Here is a 23,292-nt window from a genome sequence, read left to right as displayed (position 1 = left end):
ACTTCTATTGGAATTATTTGTTGGGCTGGGCAAATTCCACCATGGAATCTGTTCCGAGTCCTGTTTGGCTGTCCTGACTTGCAGCAGTTTGGAGCTTCAAATGTTCTCGACTAACATCTGCCCGTATCTGACAAGCCCCGACTCTCTTTTCAGACTTCGGACCTCTCTTTAGGTGTTTTGCCCAATCCGCTGCCCCCCACGAACCTCAGCAGTGGGCTCGTTACCACCCCACTGCCTGCTTCCATCATTCCCACCGTGGCGGAAATTGGTGGAGACCAGTGCCTCAGCCCGAGGAGCAGGGATTCGTTGCTGCCGCCCTCCGGCTTCAGTTCAGAACCACCTCTGAGCAGCCAGCCTCCGTTCCTGCCTCCGTTCCCAGCTCCAGCACTCCTTCCGCCAGGCGTCCCTCCTCTGCCGCCTCAGCAGACACTGCTGCCTCTCAGTGCTGGCGTGACTTCCCAGGGGCCCCTGTTCCCTCCTCCGGAGACCCTGAAGTTCGGGCTTTGCAAATCGCTGGTGATCACCCACACGGCCTCCTCCACTGCGACGCAGAATGTTCCCGCCACCGCCTTCAGCCACAGCCAGGCCGGCCTCCTAGCCACCCAGCAGCCGGCGAGAGGCAGAGCGCCCGGCAACCTGGCCCTCCAGGCCCACGTGGCTCAGCTGCAGCAGCGCACCACCTTTGCACTCCCCACAGCCAGCCGCGGGACGAGGCCCAAGAAGCCGCAGAAGATAGTGCCTGCTCCACAGCCCGAAACGGTCTCCTTGGTGCTGAACAGTGCCTACATCACCCCCGGTGAGTGGTCCTGGCGTGTCTGTCTTTGCCCTGTCGGGTAGGGTGGGTGTGAGTTGGCACACGGTGCATCCAAAACCTATTGAGCTTGGTGGATGCAGTGCTGGGGTGCTTGCCAGGGACTTGGCGGCCTCTTTCTCTTCTGTGTGTGGCAGAAGAGGCATCACCTTGCAGATGAAATACCTTAGCTCTGAAAAAGATCCCTCAGGCTCAGGCATCCACAGGTACTGCTTTAGTTGAGCTCAAGGAGATTGCATGTGCCCAGGGGTAATTGCCCTGCTGGATCAGATGAAGGTGGGTCCATCAAGTCCAGTATCCTGCTTCCTCCAGTGAACAGCTATATGTGGAGGCCTGTAATTCAGTGGGCCAGCCCCTGCTCTGCACACACAGGGCTCCAGGGTCAGTCCTGGCATCTTCAGTCAGTATCGGCCAAACTGGGCTAGATAGAACAATCTTCTGACAGTATAAGACGGGTCACCAGTGCAGCACCCACAGGCGCCATGGCACCCACAGGGACCTTCAGTGGCGCCCATGAAACTCTCCTCTCCCTGCCCCCTTAAAAATTGTTTTAAGAAAAACACATAACTTAGCTCCAAATGAGACACTGATGTTCTCTTTCATTTTGTTTGTCCCCTGATACTTCAGGCAAGCTTAAAAAAAAGTTAAATGTTTGACATGTTTAAAAAGCCAACCTGTCCTTTTAAAAAAAAATTGGAATACCTGCGTGTGGGAGAGTGGCTTTGTAATTGTCACAAGGGCCAGCCAATCAACAGCCAACACAGCCGAGTTCTGCTGGAAACAGGAAGCAGCAGTTGCGCCAGTTCTTAGAGGAAGATAGTACACCTGGCCCCCAAGCAATGAGTGCACACCCACAACGGACTTGTGCTGTGTAGGTCTAGATGCCAGCCAAATTAGCCTGTGCTCGAACTGGGTTGCACTTGGCACACCACTCACTGCAGACCCACGTTTCAAGAGTGTCGTGACCTGGGCTGAAATCCAGTTTTCTGTGCTATGCAGAGAAATCGCAAAACCGTCTCTCCTTGTGTGAACGACTATGCCGGACACAGAATCCAGAATCGTTATTTTTCAGCACTAACCAGACCTAAGCTTCTGTGTAAATGTGTTTGAATGTGTAAGAACAATGCCTGATTCACAAACATACATTTTAAGTGCTGGATAGAGAGCACCAGCTTGGCTGTGTCAGTGCATACCTCCTTCTCCCTAGGTCATGGTTCTCTGCTTCTTTTCCTCTCTTGGTTCCATCTTCTGCTGTGTTTTTCAGCGGCCTTTCAGGGACAGCCCAGAGCTGTGATTGTAACTCCAGCGCCTATGAAAAGAGATGGGGTGCTGGCCCCGAGGATCTCCCAGCCCAATGTTGTAATTGCACCATCTGGAATGGCCAGAGTAAGAAACAAATCTTCTGTCTTGGGCTTGTGAGGGGGGCAGGGGTGTTGATTCTGGCAACATGCAGAAAAACCTGCCTTGCATTCTTGTCTCTGCCTTTTGTTTCCAGGCATCCCGAGCAACAGAATTCCACAGCGGCATTCTGCTCAGCCCAGGCCAGCAGTGCCCAAGTCCCCAGGCGGGTCCAGCCACTGTTCCGCACATTTTCTCTCCCAGCGCAATCCAAGAAGCGTTGGTGAAGAGTGAACAGGCCCCTCCCCACAAAACCTCCTCACAGGTCCCCTCGCCTTCACCCAGTAAGTTGAAGTAACGCAGATCCTGGGAGCTTCCCTTGATGCATTTACGTGTGCATTGAGAGGATTCCAGTGTGGGGATTTGCAGAGGTTCAAAGGGTCCCCAGTCTGCTCCAGGAGATCTCGTGATTCTGCTCAGTAGCCTTTATTTTCAGCCCTGCACTCATCCTGAGGCAGTGCTTTGTTTGACCTGAGAATGCCCCATGCGAGAGAGGCAGCTGCATTCATCTCACTGTGTACGCACCCACGGTGTGGAATTTTAGGCAGTGGTGGCTCATCACGGCGTAATGTGCTGAAATAAACATAGGATTTACGTGCCTCAGATGGTACGAGGTTCTCATGCTGCATACACTGATCCGCAAAATGCGAAGTGGCTCAGATCCCACAGAACAATTGCAAAAATCAACATATGATGGGAGGAAAGCTTTATTCTGTCGTTCCTTCTTCCTTCCTTCCTTCCTTCCTTCCTTCCTTTTCTTTTAATGCCATCCTTCATCATATCAGATTTCAGGATGGTGTACACCATGAAACAAATACAAAATACAGAAAAAGGCAAGAAAACAGCAGATAAAACTTTAAAACAAACTAAAATTTCCTCAGTTAAAAATAGTAACATCTCTTAAATTAAAATCCCTGGGTAAATAAACGTCTATTTGCCTGGCATCTGAATTATAAGGGTGTTGATGCCAGGCAAACCTCTTTGGGGAGGGTATACCATGACTGGAGCAACATTTATTGTGGTTGTTATTAAATAACAACAACAAAGAATTTACACATTTTTATTTGCTGTACAAAGATTTTAAAAAATGAGGCAGGCCTTGCCCTCAGGCTTACAGGCTAAGGGCACAAGCCTATGCATATTCAGGCAGAAAAGACTCCGACAACTCCCAGCATTCCCCAGCTGCATGCTGGGAATTGTAGGACTTTTTTCTGTCTAAACATGCACAGGATTGCATGCTAAAAGACACGACACAAAAGGAAGAAGATGGGGGGGGAAGCAAACTCAAGCCCTAAAACACTCCAGTTGCATAACGAGGACATAAAGGGGCCACGTTGCAGCTGGCTGCAGCCGTGCCCACAGAAGTGCTAGAAAGCTGCTCTTTCTCATAGCAGCATCTGGGCAAGTGTAGCTCAGCTACATCATAGGACAGGCCAGATCGCTCTCCCGTGTGTGTGTGTGCGCGCACACGTGCGCAGCAAGAGACCTACGGGTTTCCCAGACCCAGCAGTCAAGACCGCATGAAGCCGCTTTGTACCTTTAGCCCAGGACTGTCTCCTCCGGCTGGTGGTGGAGAAGGGTCTCAGGCAGAGAAGGGTCTTTCCCAGCTGTGTTCCCTGAGAGAGTTGTAACTGGAGGTGCCGGGGATTGGACCTAGGACCTTCTGCACAAAAAGCAGGGGCTCCCGTCAAGCTCCGGTTCCTCCTCATGCTTTAAGGCAGTACCGTGAACATGCAAACATATAAAAATGCCCAGAGTCTTATAGAAACACAGTGGTCAGGACTGGGAGCTTCAGGCGACAGCGAGTGGGGGGGAAAGGGAGTGTCTGGTGTGGCTCCCAGGCTGCCCCTTGAGGAACGGCCACCCAGACCATGGTCATGCTGGTTGGGGATGATGTGGGTGGTAGTCCAACACATCTGGAGGGTGCTGTGATGGGGCTGGCTGCCCTGCACACGAGAGTGAATCCTGGGACATGTTCTCATTGCACACAAGCCTGTTGGACCTTCACCGTGGGCGAACTGAGATGGTGCTGTAGAGCACACCCAACGCCCACCCGGGGCAAGGTCAAAGGTGGCAAGCAAGGGCTCTCCCTGTTTTGTTTTCCACGGCAAGGCTTGTCTGCCATTGCAGACTGGCACGATTCACACAGCGCGGCCAGCCACCATGGGTTACTGTTGCCCATGCAGGCTGCGGCAGGGGCACACTGCGGCGTGTCGTGCACCCCAGCGAGGGTGAGCTGCTGACGTGCTTAACAAACCATCCACAGCCCAAGGCCTGTTAACCATGCCGACCGACCGCCCTCTCCACGTTTGCATGACATAACAAGCCAGGCACGCCCCGCCACGGCTTGCATATGCACCGTGGTGGCTGGCATGTGTCGCAGGCCCCACAGGTGAACTAACCCTCAGCGCCTAGTTGTGACCTGCAAATAGACCCATCATCTCCTTGAGAGAGAGTGCAAAGCCTCCAAGGGTTCCCAGATTAGAGAGCCTCCTTTCAAGAAGCACCGCTCAGTAGTCCAAATACCAGTGATCGGTTCCAGCTTCTTCCTCCTGATGAAGTGGACAAGGTGCTTTCATCTGTAAGGCCGACCACCTGCTTACTTGATCCTTGCCCATCTTGGCTCATTATGGGCTGCAGAGAGAGACAGGGTGAGGGGATCAGGGCGGTGGTGAACGCCTCCCTTGAGGAGGGAGTGATGCCATCAGCCCTCAAGGAGGCAGTGATAAGACCGCTCTTAAAGAAGCCCTCCTTGGATCCTCAAGTTCTGAACAACTTTCGCCCAGTCTCAAATCTGCCATTTTGGGGCAAGGTGATTGAGCGGGTGGTGGCGGTGCAGTTGAAGGCACACTTGGAAGAAACTGATTATCTAGACCCATTTCAGTCGGGCTTCAGGCTGGGCCCACCCATGTAGCCGGTCATGCACTAGACCTTGTGTTTGTTTCTGGAGAAGTGGGGAGTGATCTGGAAGTCGGGGGTATATCCACCACCCCCTTGTCATGGTCAGATCACTATCTGGTGACGTTGGACTTCTCGGTTCCACAACCCCTCCACAGGGGTGGAGGACCCATTAAAATGGTCTGCCCCAGGCGTCTTATGGATCCAAATGGATTCCTGAACGCGCTTGGGGATTCTCTGGGGCATGCCAACGGCCACTCGGTCGAGACCCTGGTGGGTGGCTGGAATGCCGCAATCACTGGGGCATTAGATCAGGTGGCTCCGAAACGCCCTCTCCCCCTGAACAGGGCTCGGACTGCACCATGGTTCAGTCCGCGGTTACGAGCTCTGAAACAGGAGGTGAGACGGCTAGAGCGCCGGTGGCGGAAGTCTCGCTCCAAAGACGATCAGACACGGGCTAGAGCTGTATCTTCAGCCTATCACGTGGCGGTGAAGGCAGCAAAAAAGGAATATTATGCTGCCTCCATCGCATCTGCAGAGTGCTGTCCCAGGAGGCTGTTCCAAGTGGTCCAGAGCCTGGTCAGTCCTGTGGCTCCAGAACCACTGGAGCATTCTAAGGCCTCCTGTGAGGCCTTGGCAAGGCACTTTGCAGATAAAATTGATCAGATTAGGTGTGTTACTCTGCACGCTGTGGATACAGTTAGTGAGCAAGAGGCGGCCTGTGGCAAACCGGTTTTGTGGGATCGGTTCCAGCTTCTTCCTCCTGATGAAGTGGACAAGGTGCTTTCATCTGTAAGGCTGACCACCTGCTTACTTGATCCTTGCCCATCTTGGCTCATTATGGGCTGCAGAGAGAGACTGGGTGAGGGGATCAGGGCGGTGGTGAACGCCTCCCTTGAGGAGGGAGTGATGCCATCAGCCCTCAAGGAGGCAGTGATAAGACCGCTCTTAAAGAAGCCCTCCTTGGATCCTCAAGTTTTGAACAACTTTCACCCAGTCTCAAATCTGCCATTTTGGGGCAAGGTGATTGAGCGGGTGGTGGCGGTGCAGTTGAAGGCACACTTGGAAGAAACTGATTATCTAGACCCATTTAAGTCGGGCTTCAGGCCTGGGCATGGGACAGAAACGGCCTTGGTCGCCTTGGTAGATGATATGAGGAGGGCTCTGGATAGGGGTGAATGCTCCTTCCTTGTTGTCCTCGACCTCTCAGCGGCTTTCGATACCGTTGACCACGGTATCCTCCTGGACCGCCTGGAGGGGTTGGGCATTGGGGACACCGTATTGCGGTGGTTCCGGTCCTTCCTCTCCGGCAGGTACCAGAGGGTAGCACTGGGAGAGGAGGTTTTGGACCCGTGGCCACTTACTTGTGGGGTGCCACAGGGTTCCATCCTCTCCCAGATGCTATTTAACATCTATGTGAAGCCGCTGGGGGCTATCATCAGGAGGTTTGGGGTGCAGTGTCATCAATATGCGGATGACACGCAGCTCTACCTCTCGTTCAAATCTTCACCAAGGTTGGCCGTAGAATCCCTGTCCAAATGTCTGGAGACGGTGAGTGGCTGGATGGGGAGGAATAGGCTGAAGCTGAACCCTGACAAGACCGAGGTACTTTTGGTGGGAGACAAGAGGAGGCTGGGGGATGTTGACCTGGTGTTGAATGGGGTACGGCTACCCTTGAAAGACCAGGTCCGCAGCCTGGGGGTCATTTTGGACTCCCAGCTGTCCATGGAGGCTCAGGTGTCAGCTGTGAGCCGGACAGCGCTGTATCAACTCCATCTGATACGGCGGCAGCGCCCCTTCCTTCCCGACCATCTGCTCCCATCGGTAGTACATGCCCTGGTCTCCTCTCGTTTAGACTACTGTAATGCGCTCTACGTGGGGTTACCCTTGAAGACGGTTCGGAAGCTGCAGCTGGTACAGAACGTGGCGGCTCGCCTGATTAAAGGCAGCCGCCGGCGAGATCGCATCACTCCAGTGCTGAAGGAGTTGCACTGGTTACCAGTTGTTTTCCGGGCCAAATTCAAGGTGTTGGTTTTGACCTTTAAAACCCTATATGGTTCCGGCCCAGCCTTTCTTAAGGAGCGCCTCCAGCAGCACCAGACAGGCCGCTTAAGAAGATCAGCCTCAGATGGCCTTCTCCCTGTCCCATCAGCCAGGACAGCTAGACTGGTGGGGACGAGGGAGAGGGCCTTTTCTGTGATTGCCCCCACTCTGTGGAACTCCCTTCCTAGGGAACTCCGCCATGCCCTCTCTTTAATGAGCTTCCGTCGTGCATTAAAAACGTGGTTGTTCAGGCAGGCGTTTGGGGTGGGTTAGGGTATTTTAGAAAATGTTTTTATGGTAGAATTTTATTGTTTTAAACTGTTTTATTGTATGTTGTACATCGCCCAGAGTGTCTGGGTGACCAGCCAGATGGGCGATTAATAAATTTAATAATAAATAAATAAATAAATATTGAATCCATGAAGCGGTTGCAGCGTGGTCTTTCAGTTTGCTGTGGAAATTTCCTCTTGGACTGATGGTCTGTGTTTGCTTCTGTTTTTCGAAGGCCGGGACGGTCAGCTGTCTGGGCAGGTCTCGCCATGCCCTTCGGAACAAAGCCTCAGCCCTCAGTCCCCGCACAACAGCTGCTCAGGGAAAACTGCAGCCAATCCTCAGATGGCTGCGTTTAAGGTTTGTGTTTGCCCCTTTGTTGGCTGGCGCCCTCCACAACTCTCATCATCCCTAGCTAGCGGGTTGTGGGGGATGGGATTTGCAGTTCGACACCCCTGGAGGGCACCAGGTCGGCAGAAGGCTGCCCTTTGCCACGGCTTCATTGATCCCACCGTGGTGTGAGTGGCCTGGTGGAATGAACTGTTTGCAGTGTGTGACGGCCTGGGGCAGGCTGGCTGTTTATATGGCCCCCTCCACGTACAAGGAAGATACAGTTCTTTCTGAGAGGAGGAGATGATGGGTCCCTACCTCCAGGAGCTTACCTTCCAGAGGTCTGCACGAAGGAGGCACTATAGAGGAACGGGAGAGAAACAGAGGCAGGAGTTGATTTCAGTTGCACATACTGAGGCATGATTACAGTAAGGCAGCCTTCCCCAAGCGGGTGCCATCCAGATGTCTTGAATTACAGCCCCCAGCATCCCCAGCCAGCTCAGAGAAGGCTGCAGTAAGGCATGGGCTCCAGGGGGTTGTTCCAAAGGCTTCACCCTGGAACCACTAAACTCTGGGCCTTTCTGTTGCCCCCATTACTCTTTTTAGATTGCTCAGCCCTTCTTCACCTCACTCGTGGCCTCAGCTCTTTGGTCTGTCCTTTGTCCTCGTGTGCCAAGGAGGTGGTGTTGCCTTGGGGGGACGGGGCTTTCCTGGCACTGCAGCGACACCCCACTATAGCGGGAAAAGTAACATTGATGCTTATCATGATACATCCATTTTCTGCAGTGGGTGGAGGATATCCTTCTATGGGTTGCTCCTCCCACTCACTCCGATAGGCGGGAGCATGCAAATGAACTGAACTGCCCTCTCACATGGGAGAGCAGCCTACTTCTGGTACGGAAGATGTCTCAACCTCTGACATTTTCACTGACTTTAATATTAAAAACCTTCAGAAGAAGAAAACTAATTAAGAAGAAAAAACCCAGCAGCGACAGATTGCTGCCAGGCAGGATATCCTTACATGGGATGTCTAACCGTGGTGCCTAAACTGGGAGGGCAAGTCGCTGCTAACCCTAATAATAAAGCCGCAAGCACCTGTTGAAGCACCCTCCAGCCGAGGGCTGCTTCGGCTGAAGCAAAGGTGTCCAACTTATAATACCTCACAAAGGAAGACACAGATGTCCATGTTGCGGCCCTGCAAATGTCACCGAGGGGGGCACTGGTCCCAAAGGCAACAGAGGAGGCTGCGCTCCATGTAGAATGAGCGGAGACCCCCCCAGGCCACGGAGAACCAGAAGTATCATAACAAAGGGAAATGCAGGCCTTAATCCACCGCTCCAGCGTTGACTTGGATACCTTCTCGCCCATGGTGAAAGGCTGAAAAGAAGTGAAAAGAGATTCAGAGACATGGAAATTTTTAGTTCTTTTAAGGTAGATCTTAACTGCACATTTTATGTCCAGCATGTGCCGTTTTATGTCCAACATCTTTCTCTAGGATCCACAAAAGAGTCCCCTGACATTCCAGTGCTGTTTGTCTCTGAGGTGAAGCCAGGCATTGTGGGCACAGGCCTACTCACTGCTGCAATTAGGAAACTCCTAATTCTAAAAAGGAGGGAGGAAAATTTGTTTGTTTCTAAAAGATGGAAGGTAGATAGAAAAGGAAGAAAGAGAAAGGAAGTGAGGCAAACTATAGCTATAAAGGGCTGGAGAGTCTGAGGAGCTACTCCAGTGACCTCGGAGCTGAGGCAGGAAACAAAACTGGAAGTAGGCTGCTCTCCCATGTGAGAGGGCAGCTCAGTTAATTTGCATGTTCCTGCCTATCAGAGCAAGTGGGAGGAGCAACCCATATAAGAATATCCTCCTCCAGTGCAGGAAAAAGATCCAAATTTCACTGTCCCATGAACTCAGCCTCTGTTGTTCTGTTGATGAGGACAATGAGGCAAAAATGATGAAAACGTTGAAAAGAACCAAATACTTCTTTCTCTTGGTACAGAATCGCAGGATGAAGCATATTTCAGCAGAGCAGAAACGGAGGTTTAACATTAAGATCGGCTTTAGCACCCTCAACAGCTTGGTGTCAGCAAACTCTAAATCAGTAAGTTGCTTGGTGGGGATCCACAAGCGGGATTTCTCCTCCTCCCTCTGCACTCACAGAGGGGGGCACCCACCAAGCTGAAACTTCCACACTGTGCCATTCTGTGCTCCCTTATAGCTTGCAAGGGAAGCTGGTAGCATCCGATGGCGGTCAGAATGAGGCAGGAAGAAAGTAGGGCCTTGGATAGGTCCAAGTGGACCTGCTGGCTGGAACTCCTACTGTAACAATAGGAGGATGTTGTCTCAGCAGGGAGTAAAGGCTAACAAGGCCTATAGTGCGAGCAGCCCTGCCCCCACTGGAGGAGCTCACTGGACTGTTCAAGGGCCCTCTCCTACTTTTGTAGCCTCAGACTTCCACAAGGCCAGGCAGATGGAGGTTCTCCTTGGGGGCTCATCCTCTGGGCCAGAGGACAATGGCAGGGCTGTGTCCTCTGGACAAGGAAGCCCTGAATGCAGCACTGACTGTCGAACCTCTGAGGCACAGTAGCCTGTGCCTTGTCCTGTCAGAATCCTCTGCTGCACATGGAAGGTCCAAGGGCATCGTGACATATGTGAAGAACAGCTTCATCCAGCAACCCGTATAAATTAAGCAAAAGTGCATAATTTTTTGTGTTGATTTAGCAAGAATTTCTGCTAGTTTTATAATTTTACATTTTTTTCTAGTGTGGCTAGTCAAGGGGGAGGGCACAAGCTGTCCAGGCTAGTGAGGCCCCACCCCCAACCACTGAAGATCAGATTCAGCCACTCTGGCTTTCTGGGATTTCAGCAGGCCTTGCCATATACTTCCAAGCATATGATTGCAACCTTAAGGTCTAGAAACTTGTTATCTTTAAAAAAAATGAAAGCTGTCATTCTCAGGAAGCAGAATACTGTGTCCAGTATTACCTTTCACAGGATTTTTGGACTCTCATAGAATCATAATATGCACATGCCTTGTGCACACACCTGCACAACACACACACACCCATCAATGGTGCTTAGTTCTTCCTTTGCCTTGAGCTTTTGTAGGGGCAACCTGTTGTTATCCCACCCTTCCTCCAAGGAGTGTACATAGTTCTCTCTCTACCCCCCTCTTGCGTTTTTGTCCTCACAACAACCCTGTGAGGTAGGCTAGGCTGAGAGAGTGAGTGCGTGGCCTGAGCTCACCCAGGGAGCTTCACGGATGAGTGGGAATTTGAACTCATCCCCAGTCTGGCACTCTTAACCACTGCTCTGGCTCTCAAGTCTGCTCGGCTGAGTTTGAGCCTTTTTGTGTCTGCTGCAGATCAGCCATGCCCTCACACTCCAGAAGACAGTGGAATACATTGCCAAGCTGCAACAGGAGAGATCCCAGATGCAAGATGAAGCCAAGCGCCTCCGGGAAGAAATTGAGGAGCTGAATGCTACCATCATGTGAGGGTTAAATGCCCCATTACCATGTGCGCTCCCTCTCCCTCCCCTCTAGTAAGGGAAAGTCCCCAGGGCCAATACAGGGTGTCTGTCTGGTGCATTATAGGCCCAAAAGCTTCTAGTCACTAAAGCCAGGAAGAATAATAGTAAACCAGGAATTCGGGAAATGCCAGGGGCATGTTGAAGTCCCAACAGCCATGTTTCTGCAGGAATTCACCTGGTTCCCAGTGCATGTTCTCAGGCACATGAATATCACGTGCAAGGTATTGTAGGCAGCAGTGCTTCCTTCTGTTTGGGATTAGAGCAAAGACCTATTTAGTCCAGCATTTATGATTCCCATCCAGGAATTCCTAGCCAGACAAATACGACTTAACCCTAGACTAGCCTTCCCCAACCTGGTGCTCTCCAGATGTGTTGGACTGCCACTCCCATCATTCCCAGCCAGTTGCAGTCTTAACACATCTGGAGGGCACCAGGTTGGGGAAGGCTGACCTGTGGTACACCTGAAAGTTGTAAGATGAAATGCTCAGTGTCGCTAGGACTGTTTGGGGATGGTTTCAGCAGGCATATACGTATCACCTGGTTGGCTCCAGCCGTGTACCAGACGTTGTCCAAGAACCAGAAGCGCCATGATGCCTGTCTTTAGGTTTGGCAATGTGTATTAAATGGATAGATCAGGATGGAGGAATTGGGCATGCTTAAAGGCGTGATTCGGATGAGGTGAGAACACAACGAAGCATCTCTCTTAACATCCCAGTGTTCAGTTAGCTGCTGTTCTCTGTGGTTTTTATTTGGTTTTTATTTTTCCCTTCAGCCTTGCAATGAAAAAGCCTCTCTTTTTCTTAGCCCATCTCGGGGAGGAGAATATTTTGAGTTCTGTTCTTTTCTTGTTCGTCAGCTCTTGTCAGCAACAGCTCCCTGCTACAGGGGTTCCCATCACGCGACAGAGGTTTGATCAGATGCGGAGTATGTTTGAGGAATACGTCAGAAGCAGGACCCTGCAGAATTGGAAGTTCTGGATTGTATCCCTTTCTAGCGTATGGAAACGAGGCAGGAAAAGCGTTCCATTTCAAGTGGAGTGAAGTGTTTGCTTTGCTGGGTGTTCTGTTCAACACCCTCTCCCCCAGGATGCTCTGGTGGCTGCAGTATTTCATCCCATAGAAGCGATGAATTTACATTGGCTTAGCTCATGCTCCCTAATCCCAGTTATGGCTTTGGCCCTTCAGGGGCAGTAGGAATGCACTATGCGGGTACTCAAGTGGCGGGCCGGGCTCTTCACACGGGTGGCAAAGCTTGAGAGTTGGCAATCAGGGTTTCTGCAAGCATCAGCAGTGACATGCAGGGCATCTGATACGGAGTTCTTATCTGCACAGTCCTCCAAAACCCACCTGCCAACTGATCGAGTCATTTCAGTAGGCAAGTTCTGAATTCCTCATGTAAATGAGGAAGAATGGATTAAGTTGACACTCCTGCTCCAGTGAAGCCACTTGTATCGCACTGCTTGAAGCAAGACAGGTTGAGACGACTTTTCCTGGCCTAGTCAGGACTCCTGGAAAACTGGTTGAGAGAAGAGAATACAGAGGTGCTCAGGGTTCCCCTAAGCCAGGGATGGGGAACCTCTGGTCCACAGGCTAATCTGGCCCACAGAGATTCCCCATCTGGCCCACGGAGGCTTAGGCTCCATCCTCAAGACGGATCCTCAAGATCTGGCAGCCACTACGCCATTTGTGTCCTTGCTCTTTTTGTGATAGGCTGTGTAAATATATATGTAGCCTATCATGGCTAACGCAGGGACGTAAATGGCATAGCGGCTGCCATTTGCGTCCCTGCGTTAGCCGTGATAGGCTACGTATATATTTATACGTATATCTACGTATCACGGCAAAAGGCAGGGACACAAATGGCGTAGCGGCCACCATTTGCATCCCTGGTTTTGCCGTGATAGGCTACGTAAGTAAATACTTACATAGCCTATCATGGCTAACGCAGGGACGCAAATGGCGGCCGCAGACCGGGGCAGCCATTCGCGGCTGCAGACCAGGGGCAGCAGACAGACTGGATGGCCGACACCAGGTAGGGTCTGTCCCAGCACAATTCCGCGGGGTGGCGGGGGGGATTGCTCCTTTCCGCCACAGACTCCGGGGGTCACTGGAGTCCATGGCGGAATTCTCTAACATCCCTAAACCTATCTGAGGCCAACAGTTTAGCCCAGGGGTGGGCAGAAGGTACATCCCCAGATGTTTTGGACTTCATCTTCCAGCATTCCTGACCATTGATCATGCTGGCAGGGGCTTCTGGGAGCTGAAGCTGAAAACCTCTGGGGATGTATCTGCTGCCCACCCCTGGTCTAACCTATCTGAAGTTGCCTTCTCCTGGGTCAGGCCCTTGCTTCATCTGTCTCAATATTAGCAACAAATGAACCTGCCTTATCCTGAGTCAGACCATGGTCCATCTAGCCCAGTATTGTCAACACTGCCTGGCAGCAGTTCCTTCAGAGTGTCTTTTCCAGCGCCCGAGGCCCTTTAACGGCAGCTGCCAGAGACTGAACTCAGGACCTCTGCATACAAAGCCTATGCCCCCTCCCAGTGAGCTAAAAGCCCCCCCTTAGCATGATGTAAGAGTATGAGAGCTGCCTTGTTGCATCAGGCCGGGATCCATCTAGCCCAGCATTCTGGCTTGCTGCTGGCGCCCAGGTGTCATGCATCATTTGGAATGGGGGGCACTTTCACAAGAATGCAGTTACGTTTTGGTTTGGGGATTCGCAACTGAATTGTGAGCTGTACGGCCAGGTTGCCTCATCATGTGCATGTGCGCAGACACGCGGTCCTTGGACCAGCCAGACTTCCAGCTTTGGAGGTGTGTTACGCCTCTCAAGGGCAGCTATAGGTTATTTCCCAGTGAAAAATGGAAACGGACGTAGGCCGGTAGCATCCGGGGTGGGTGGGTGGGGACCCATCCTGGAAACGAAAGCCGCTTGCATCATCCAGAAATTACCCTCTAAAGACAAGCCTGATGCATAGCGCTCTCTAGGTTTAGAATTCCCTTGGAAGTTCAAGAGGATTTTGTTGCGTCAATGAGAGAACCAACTCATCCAAAGCCTTGATGCCTTGTGATATGGTGAAGAGATGGGAGGGGATTCTCCAGGCTTCAACTAAGATGATAACTGCTCATTTCCTGTGATGTATATCAGAGGCAGCTCTGACAGGAACGGAGCGTTTTTCTTTTCTTTTTGTTTTAAGGCCTCACTTCTGTCACATTCCATATGCTGGCTAAACTCGTGTTGGCAGCGTGACCATGAATGTATGCTATGTGGAGGGCTGGCTCAGAGTGTATTGCTGCCCTTGGCTGGCACCTCTTGGTTTCTGTTGCCCCAAGACACTGTTCCTTCTGCTGGCTCTACTGGGCTGGCCCTGGCTGCTGGGACAGCAGAATCAAGGCTTGCTAAAAAGCCCACAGTTCTCTGTGTGCTCTGTCGTAAAACAACCTAGGGACTGCCTTGCTGGATTGGCCCAAGATTCCACCAAGCTCAGCATTCAGTGGGCAGCCGAGCACCATGCTAGCAGGGCGATGCAAAGTGGCGCAAGCAGGGAGATGCGAGTGGCGGCCATCCTTGTTCGTTTGACCCCACATCTGCTGCCCCTTTATGTGGAGGCTCCACTTGGCCACCATCGCTTGATCGCTTTGCCCTTCATGAACTCTCTTGACTCTTTCTAAAAGCTGTCTGTGGTCCACACTATATCCTATAGCAGTGAATTCCATGAGTTCAATTCTGCATGACATGAAGACCTTTCCAGAATGGCAAATAGGAAGCAGTGAAGCCACAGGGACAGCACACATTGGAAAGAGAACCAAGTAGCCTCTGATCCCAAACTCGGCAGCTTCTGCAGAATCCCGAGGGTTTTGTTTTTGATAAAGAGCTCGTCCTAGTTATCACGGTTCTGGGGAATGTCCTGAAAACATGCAAGCTTTAGGGGTTGCTATACAGATCAGACATTGCCCCATTTTAATCTCCTTTCTGCAGACAGCAACCATTTCTGCCCCTTTCTCCAGAGGCATGAAGTGCTCTAGAACGGTCCCTGTTATGTCTTCCTCTTGTCACCCCTGCAAAACCTCCGTGCGTATGTAGTTTCCCCCTTAACTATCAATCACCATGCAGTTCAGCATCATCATTAAACCCTTGTTTGAAACATTTAACGGGATGGTGTCCACCACCAGCTTAGAGGAGCTGCACCAGACGGCGCTGGCGTGGGTGGATCAGCGTTGCTCTCTGCCCGTCCTGAGGCCAAGTAAGTGGAGGCTTGTTCCAAGGGGATATTTGCAGATGTCCTTTCGGAACTTCACAGTGTCAGCTTGCACCTAAGAGGAGTTTAGGTCAAGGATCCAGCTGCACTGGGCGGGAGGGGGCAGGATTCAGCTTGAACTCTGCAATCTTGTCGACTTTGCAAATTGGCCTTTCTCCTGGTGGGCATGACAAATGAGGCGGGCAAGGAAAAAAGGGGCGAAGGAAACAAGTTGGCTCGTCTGGCTATGGTGAGAGGTGAATGGTACAGTGACCCTGGAGGCAACACAAAGCAAGAGGCAGGTGAAATGGCTCGCGTGTCCACAGCTTTCTCCCAGATTGGTGGGGGAATGGGAATTGCTTTCAGACCGCAAAAATGAATTTGAGTGATTTGTTCCAGGATGCAGTGGACATGATTTTTCCAAAGTATGTGAATTCTGGGACCCTGTAGGAACAGATATTGCTGCATTACTGGAGCTAGCAAAGTGTAGCCCTGTGAAACCACGAGATATATCATCAGTACCCACATTACTACTAACATTGTGAAGTGTGAATGGGAACAAGTGTAGATATATGATTAAATGGGCTCAGACTTTAAATACGTCAATATCATTTAACATATAGGTTTTCCACATTCTTTCTCATTGTCTTTGTTCAGACGTCACAACAAATCATGGTTTATCATGACAGGAGCATGGCTCAGGCACTCCTCCACCTCACCCCCCCACTCTTACTCTGGAGTGGCCAAGCTGTGGTTAACCTTAACTATGATTTGTTTGAAAGTGGAAGATCCTGTACATAGCTCGCTGGGGGATTCTGGGAGTTGCCCTCCAACACATCTGGAGGGCACCAGATTGGGGAAGGCTGGGAAAAAGCATAGTTTATTACAGCCTTCCCCAAATGTGTTGGACTGCAACTCCCATAGTTCTCAGCCAGCATTGCCATTGTACCTTTCACCTGTACCTCTGCGGTGTCCTCGCTGAAATCCTACTGCGAGCAAATTTGAGCTTATGTGACTCCTTATGGCAATCAAAGTAACCAGCTCTCTTTGTGTCTCTCCTCATCCTCCATTCCAGTGGTGTTGAACACCCTTCGGCAGTTGAGTATAACCACCTCCATTCTCTCCGACCCGTCGCGCTTGCCAGAACAAGCCACCAAGGAAGTGAGTAAGCTCAACAAAAAAGCCGGAGAAACCTAACCAAAGACAAGCAGTGTGACCTCCTCAAGCCACGGCGAACATCCAAGCCTTATAAAGCCCTAGACATTCACCTTCCAGCACACGCAGGACCTTGGCATCAGGCTGAGAGAGACGTTGGTGGGAGGGAGGAAAGTAGCCAAGGGACAGTTCTTTGGTGCTGCGCTTGGGTTTGGTCAAACGGGAAAGCCAACTCAGGTAAATATGCAGGGCGAGAGACCTGCACCCAGCAATAGATGCGCTCCTTCAATGCAACATATAGAAATATATGCAGGGCTCATGTTTTCTGCACCCTGACCTCAGGCACCGAGAATTGGTGAGAGATGGAGAGGTGCCACAAGGACCCATGCGTTCAACGGGAAACGCGCTCCCGGCTTTTATGAGATGTAAGATGCTTCTTCTTTGTATGTTCTTTCTGCGTTTGGGGTCTCCTAATCTGTCAGCACAAGCTGACAGTCAGGATCCAAAGAACAGGGCATCGACATGATAGTCAGCTGTGGCTTGGAGCGGCAGATCCCCTCCTTCCACCATAGCAATTTGTGAAACGGCATTGGGAAGGGGAGTCGGTAAGGGGGCTGCTTCTCTAAAGGAAAATAGTCACCACCACCCCAGCCAACAAATGCTCGCCAACATTCAGGTGCGCCAGAAGTAGCCCTATGGATCCCGACCAAGACTAGAATGGGAAATACCAAACCAAAGGGGAAAACAGAACATCTTCTCAATGGTACAAAAGCACCCTAAAGGTGTTAAGGCTGCAATACTATGCACCCTTACCTGGGAGTAAGCTCCATTGACTTCAGTGGGACTTACTTCTGAATTGCGTGCATAGGATTGTGCTGTAAATTAATAGTCTTGGGCCAGCTCTCTTTTCTGTTGGGGTTGATTTTATTAGTATAGGATCAGCCTTAGTTTTGTAGCATTTCAGTAGCTAATGTTTCTCTCCCCCACCCCCCCACCCCCTTCCACCACTTCCAGTGGCTAAATCAAGACATTTTGGCAGAAGTGTGAAGAGCATTTATTTTGAATTGGGCTTAATTTCTCCTTAAACAGAGAGACCTCAAGGCTGGCTGTTCTTGCGTGTTGTAAACAGTCTTGCAAATAAGTCTGCAGCAGTTGCTAGCCCTCGAACAAAATCTCAGTAGCCTGCCTGCCCACACATGCCTATATTGCCTTTATGCAAGCTGATGGCATGAGAGAAAAAGACTGACCTTTCCAAAACAAAATTTCCCTGCCTGGTCACCCACAGTGGATACTTCCTCGCCACAGATGAGCAGTGGCAGTTTACAAACCTGTGCTGCAAAGCTCCTGATTGAAACTCTACACAAACCGTTGACATGGTTGGTGCCACAGATGAGATGTGGGTTTGTTTTGTAACGTTAGGAAAATTGTCCTAAAAATATGACAGGTTTAAGCTATCTGAAGAGCCACTTCTTATTACCACCCTGTTCAACCCGAATGTTCCCAGTCGGGATCGTTTCATCCTCTTGTTAGCTTAGCCAAGGTGCTGACATAAGCCTTAATCACAGTTAAGGCCAGCAGAGGGAATTTGCACGCAAGAGGAGCTTTCAGGGTGGATGTGGGTGGGAAGCCATAGCCTGCTCCTGATCCCTGAAAGAACAGCTCAGGGATGGACCGGGGGCAATGCATCCACACCTTCCTTCAGTGTCTCACGTATTTGCTACCAAGCTGTCTTGTAATTAGGGCTTTCACTCGATTTAAAGAGACTTTTGTCAATTGATCATATTTGGGCTAGCTGGTTTAATTGATTAAATTTGCCTACGAGTGAACCAGTCGTTCTGAAGGAGGAAAGCACACTTTTTTCAATTATGTCTACGCGTGCCATCCCAGGTGTTGTCTTAGAAGAGGCAATTCAAAATGGTGCATCTGAGAGAATGGGGAAATGCCTCTTAAGATGGTGTTCGCCATCTGTCGTTTTTAGAAGTACTGGCATTAATAGATATTTCCCTGCTTCCTGATTAATTAGTGCACTGTTTTTACCTGTCAAAAGGTGTGGTTTTTTTTCCAGTTGATTTAATTTAGCCCATTAATTGATCAAACAAAGCAGCCCTGTTATAACTGTCTGTGAATTTTATAAGATTACAGTACAAATACAGCACAGGTAACCCCTTCCTGTTTTCAGCCCTTTTTCAACTTGATACAGCTGATTTCTCTTTTAGAGTAGCGAAGTGTGTGTGTGTGTGAGAGAGAGAGAGAGAGAGAGAATGAATGAATGAACGAATGTCATCAGGCGGCTGTGAATCAAACTTTTACTGTGAATCAGACTTGTTTCCTAACTTTTATTCCTCAAATTGTGTTTGATCTGGAGAGATGAGAACTTTGCCAGAGGGATGAATACTCCGGGGCTGCTCCCTCTTGCTCCTTTGGGCTCCAGCTTGTGGCTGTTTCTTAAATGGCTGCATATTTGCAAGAGGACAGACAGACAGGCATAATGCCAACTCTTTGTTCCCTCCCCAAACCCTCCTTCTGCTCTTTGGGCATGACAGATGCCGGCACTATGCAGCCTTCTCCACAATGTCGTCGTCTGCTGTCTGCAGAAATTCCAGCTTTCTCAGGTCACTTTGAGCAGGCTTCCTGGTGAATCCTGCTTCTGTAGTCACACTCTTGTGCAAGTAGCAATGCAACCTTTTCCTTCTTTGGGGAAGTATTTGAAAACATGGAAAAGGACACCTGACTTAAGAGCAGCCTTGCTGGATCAAACCAGAGGCTTCCCTTGTCCAACGTTCTGTCCCCGCAGTGGCCAACTGAATGCCCAGAGGAGGAGCCCACAAGGAGGACGTGAGGGACACAGCACCTCCCACTCGTGTTCCCCTGCAGCTAGTATTCAGAGGCTGCCTCTGATACTGGAGGTGGCATATAAACTATCATGACTGGTAGCCACTGATAGCTGTATCCTCCTTGAATCTGCCTGATCCCCTTTAAAAGCTGTCAGAGTTGCTCCCCAGCCCTGCAGTGTTCTGAAAAGTGTGGGCCGGATTTCCTCCTTTCCCCCTGGAAATAGCACAGCCCCTCCTCCTTCCCCAAGATGCGGGATTGTCGAATGGATTGTTGTGGTCCTGGGGCAGGAGACGTCACCCTGTGCAGTGGCTGAGTGGCTCTTGAGGCAACAGGCACTCTGTGTCAGGAGCTGGCAACTGTAATTCCAGTTACACTGCTTAGGATGTGGCACTGTGGAAACGAGATCGTTACCTGTTTCTTTTAGTTTGCGGAGATGTGTGCATTTTATGTTTTGTTCTTGTTCGGTACAAGAGCACTGCATTACATTTAGCTTGGAAAGTGCTTGGATTTAGCATTGCGAGAAATCTCTTCAACCCCGGTGACATAAGCCTGACACTCACACGCATTCTGGGCAGCCTGATCCTGGGCACGTTACTCAGATGCAAGCCTTGCTGTGTTCAATGGGACTTACTCCCAAGCAAGTATGCATAAGATTGCAGCAGGCCAGTCTTGCCCAACCTGGTGTCCTCTGTATTAGTTGGACTACAACTCCCAGCATCCCCCAGTGGTTTGATGGGAGTTGTTGTCCAAGTCATCTGGATGACACCAGCTTGGGGAAAACTGGTACAAGGAATTTCCTCCGGTACAGCTTCTTATTTAACCTCAGCAGCCCTCATAGGGTAAGCTATTTGCAGCCTAAAAGGAATAAAATTGAGCCCATTTTCGTTAAGCTTCCCTCCCTGATCATCCGGAGGCCATCTTTCCATGCCTTTGAGGGCTAGCTGCTTGTTCCCACCTCACATTCTTGATAGCGTTAAAAACGGCCTATCGTTAGAGAAGCCTCTGCGTCGCTGTGTCACATTTGCTGGCAATTCATGGGAAATGATTTTGTGTTCAAGATGTTTTTATTGCCCCGTAAGATTGTTCGTGTGCATCTAATAGCAAAAGGGTTTCCTGTCAGATTTGTGATTAGATATCCTGAGGCAGTGTGGGGCATTTCTGCAACTTTAAAGACACAAGAAGGGAATAATTTTTAGAAAATGCCCAGTACACACATCCAGGGACGACATACCCTTCTCTTTAGGGAAGGTCTCTCAGGATGCCCAGGATGGGGACTGGGGCATCAGACAAAGCAGCTAAAAACCACAGCAAGACATGCAACCACTTGTGTGGACCTGAAACTCATTATATACCTCTGTTCTCGTTAGAGTGATCAACTCCTTTTCCCCATGTGGCATTTTTATATGCGGGAGCTCTGGTGGCTCGTCGAAATTGAAAGGCCCACGAATCATGATATTTGTTCTCATACTGTGCCCCTCCCTGGCTCATTCATTGCAGGGGATACAGATACAGGGGAGCGGTCTTTTCACTTCCCTCCAGATAATGACACTCAGGCCGTGTTCGCTCCAAAAGTGGCTCCTCGTTCATTCAGCCGTTGAACACAGCCACTCCTCTTGCATCTCCAAAAGGAGCCGAATGTACTTTTCTTCCAGGAGCAAGCACCTTTTACCCCTCTGTGGTGTTACTATGGAACGACCTTCCTAGGGCGGCCCCGTTAAAAAAAAACATGGCCGTTGATTTCAGTGCAAGGAATGCAGCCTGGTGCAAGGAATAAGCCCCCAGAATTATCGTGGGTGGGATATGGTTGAGGACAACTCTGAAATATACACGCACGCTCAATTTTGCTAGCACAATCTTCCTCATAGGTGAACCAGTATAAACCAGCCTTTCCCAGCCTGGCAGCCTCCAGTTGTGTTGGACTACAGCATGTCTGTGGGGCACCAGGTTGTTATAAACTGTATCTCTAGCACAAAGTGCTGTGAGTCGTGCAGACTAGGGTGGCCCAGATGCAAAGGGGGGTGACATTGCTCTACCTTTTAACAGGTTCAGCCAGTGCAGCACGCCCGCCATAGTAAGCTATACCTGAGGAAATTCTTCCTTTTAGGCCAACCTTTTATAAAGGTAGAGGACCCCCATCTTCCTTTGCATCAGGCCTTCTAAGAAAGGACCTTGCTGTTACAGGGGTTTGTAAATTGTAAACCAGATTAACGGGTTTAACGCTGCCCACCTTGGCTCGCGTGAATCATCGGAGCCTGCACCTCTTTTTTTTCTCCCTTGCGTACTTAAAAACTCCATAGCCATTTTTATCATCTGTGAACAGAGAAGACATTGATTAGCAAACAGGCAAGGTACTGCATGACTTTGTAAAGTTACCAGTGATGCGCAGAGGTTACTTTCAATATGATTGTTCTGCGGTTGGTTGCTTTGGGGTTGATGTTAATCTGAACTGCAACCATAAATACATGTTTTAATAAATGAAATTTGGAGCTATATATATATTTCTTCCATCACTGTTTAGACAAAATATGCTTCTTTTGCAATTGCAAAATTGATAAAACTTGTATAATGTATTGGCTTTATTTCATTTTTTAAAAGAATGTAACAAGCTTTCGAAGGTTGGGAACTTGAGACATGCCCTTCATTGCAGCCTTGTTATTTCTTTTCTATTGCATGAAAATGGTGTTCTGGGGCAACCTCTTGGGTCGCTCTCTTTCAACAGTGCAATCGCATTTTTTTTTTTTTTTTACAATTACAACCAAAATAAATACTATTTTTTTGGAAGAAACCCCAGCTTGAAATGTGTGTTTGTTTTCATTGAAGGCGCCTTGCTTTTGAACCCAAGAATCTCTGGGCCAGCACATCCTGTTTAGACTTGTACTCTGCTCTATCCTAGGAATTCAGTGGCAAGGGTAAAAAGACAGGCCGATGCAGGGCCGGCCTTACTGTTAAGCAGAGTGAGGCAGCTGCCTTAGGTGGCACAGAACAGTGGCAAGGCGCTGGAAGGAAGAGCTTCTGTGTCATGCAGTCTGCCCTATGCCCCACAAGTTAGCCTGCTGCCCTCAGGTGCAGTGGGTGAGGCTGTCCTGTTACCAGTGTCAAATAGAATTCAACTGTCAAGTCAGCCTCTGTGTATGGAAGGGGTGGGTGCCATCTTGTCCTTTGCCTTGGGTCAGCCCTGGTCTCATGCAGTTAAGATACTAAAAGACAAGATTGGATCATTACAGTTTCCCCTTACTCTGCTCAAACTGGACCCAGTTTGATTTATGGAATGGAAATGAAAACGTATTTTAAGACTTGTGAAAAGATGAGGGACGTATCGTTCAGTGAATCAGAACAGAACCTGAGGTCATCTTGCAGAATTCCCATAAAATGCTTTGGGCTTGGATTGTAACAAGGCAAAGAGTTACAATACCCCTCTCATCCCTTCTGGTATAAAATTGGCTCTCAGATAGTGTGATAGAGACTCCTTTTGTCCTAGGACAATATGTTTCGCAATGGAGGAGCAAGACACCAAGAGAAGGCTGGATGGGGAGGAATAAGCTGAAGCTCAACCCTGACAAGACCGAGGTACTTTTGGTGGGAGACAAGAGGAGGCTGGGGGATGTTGACCTGGTGTTGAATGGGGTACAGCTACCCTTGAAAGACCAGGTCCGCAGCCTGGGGGTCATTTTGGACTCCCAGCTGTCCATGGAGGCTCAGGTGTCAGCTGTGAGCCGGACAGCGCTGTATCAACTCCATCTGATACGGCGGCTGCGCCCCTTCCTTCCCGACCATCTGCTCCCATCGGTA

General features: G+C 50.1%; 1 protein-coding gene across 3 annotated transcripts in view; it reads left to right on the top strand.

Moving 5' to 3' along the window:
* Positions 1-22,959, top strand: part of MLXIP (MLX interacting protein) — a 64,957-nt gene extending 41,998 nt beyond the window's left edge. Inside the window, exons 9-17 of one of the 3 annotated variants that reach the window (XM_084820294.1) lie at positions 154-796; positions 2,076-2,197; positions 2,307-2,493; positions 7,656-7,780; positions 9,744-9,845; positions 11,109-11,236; positions 12,132-12,255; positions 15,390-15,519; positions 16,589-22,959. In XM_084820294.1, coding sequence (XP_084676420.1) covers positions 154-796; positions 2,076-2,197; positions 2,307-2,493; positions 7,656-7,780; positions 9,744-9,845; positions 11,109-11,236; positions 12,132-12,255; positions 15,390-15,519; positions 16,589-16,710 — 1,683 coding nt within the window. In that variant the 3' untranslated portion in view covers positions 16,711-22,959. The remainder of the gene's footprint in view (positions 1-153; positions 797-2,075; positions 2,198-2,306; positions 2,494-7,655; positions 7,781-9,743; positions 9,846-11,108; positions 11,237-12,131; positions 12,256-15,389; positions 15,520-16,588) is intronic. The other 2 variants (XM_084820295.1, XM_084820296.1) reach the window with 2 other exon arrangements.
* The last annotated feature ends 333 nt before the right edge of the window (positions 22,960-23,292 follow it).

The sequence above is a fragment of the Heloderma suspectum genome, chromosome 13, assembly GCF_057233095.1.
Source record: "Heloderma suspectum isolate Gila_16-S chromosome 13, 16-S_ref, whole genome shotgun sequence".
NCBI classification, from domain to species: Eukaryota; Metazoa; Chordata; class Lepidosauria; order Squamata; family Helodermatidae; genus Heloderma; species Heloderma suspectum.
The sequence above is the reverse complement of the archived record's forward strand: the minus strand, read 5'-3'. Positions and strand labels throughout refer to the sequence as shown.